We start from the raw sequence: 1,187 nt of genomic DNA, 5'->3' as shown, positions 1-1,187 counted from the left end.
TGGATGCGCCTATTGCCATGGCCCTGCCTGAGACCCACCACTACTGTTGCTAATATTAGTCATATCTCTGTTACATACGTTCCACTACTATTATTGTAATGCATTACTACATACTATCCTTACCGTTAACCACTACTACTGTTATCACTAGTAATCACATTTCCATGTGCATTTCATTGTTGTTGCTGTGATGCCTCTTTATGTGCTTTCATTCCTGTCAACCATCCATTATAATTGTATATATTGTGATCTCGTTGATCTGCTCTGTACATGCGACATCTATTGCACGTCTGTCCGTCCTGGGAGAGGGATCCCTCCTCTGTGGCTCTCCCTGAGGTTTCTTCCGCATTTTTTCCCTGTTAAAAGGGCTTTTTTTTGGGGCAAGTTTTTCCTCACTCGAATCGAGGGTCGAAGGACAGAGGGTGTCGTCTCTGTACAGATTGTAAAGCCCTCTGAGGCAAACTGTGATTTGTGAATTTGGGCTATACAAATAAAATTTGATTTGATTTGATTTGATTTAAATTAGTTTTATCACAGACATCATCACACTGATGATAAATAAATAATCAATAATCGATAGTTGCTCCCTGGAATCTAATATTAGAACCATCCATCCACCCACCCTCCCTCCCTCGCTCTCTGATTGGCTCGCTCTGCAGCATCCTCCTCACGGACAGCACGCGCTGCTCAGGTCTGTCACTTCCCGGTGTGGACCCACAGTGAGGACCCAGACCAGGACAGAGCCGTGCTACCCGGGCAGACTGACTGACCCGGACCTGCTGTTTCGGTCCGCTGGTCCGGTGTAGTGTTGGACCAGCTTTGCTCGGCTCGGCTCTCCTCTGTTGTGGATCTGTCCCGGCTCGGACCGACATGATGCGGGACTTAAACCGGGCCGGACCGTGCGGGACCACGCTGTGAACGGAGGGACCGCTGCGTGCCAGAGCGCGCGCGACTGTGCGGATGAATGAATGAGAGAGGATGAAGAAAGTCCTGAGTCAGGTAGGAGCGCGAGCACTGTGTGTGTATGTTACTGTGTGTGTGTGTGTGTGTGTGTGTGTGTGTGTGTGTGTGTGTGTGTGTGTGTGTTTTCTTCATATTCATTCAGAAATATTAAAGATTGTCAGAACTAAAAGGTTTTTGCGTTTTGGACGTGATGACGTCACTGTGTCACGTTTATAGTGAATATT

General features: G+C 47.5%; 1 protein-coding gene across 2 annotated transcripts in view; it reads left to right on the top strand.

The window, feature by feature from the left end:
• The first annotated feature begins 677 nt into the window (after positions 1 to 677).
• Positions 678 to 1,187, top strand: part of crhr1 (corticotropin releasing hormone receptor 1) — a 24,330-nt gene continuing 23,820 nt past the window's right edge. For both annotated transcript variants that reach the window (XM_084371337.1, XM_084371336.1), the window contains exon 1: positions 678 to 999. In XM_084371337.1, coding sequence (XP_084227463.1) covers positions 979 to 999 — 21 coding nt within the window. In that variant the 5' untranslated portion in view covers positions 678 to 978. The remainder of the gene's footprint in view (positions 1,000 to 1,187) is intronic.

This window comes from Pagrus pagrus (assembly GCF_965226575.1).
Source record: "Pagrus pagrus genome assembly, chromosome: 13".
NCBI classification, from domain to species: domain Eukaryota; kingdom Metazoa; phylum Chordata; class Actinopteri; order Spariformes; family Sparidae; genus Pagrus; species Pagrus pagrus.
The sequence above is the reverse complement of the archived record's forward strand: the minus strand, read 5'-3'. Positions and strand labels throughout refer to the sequence as shown.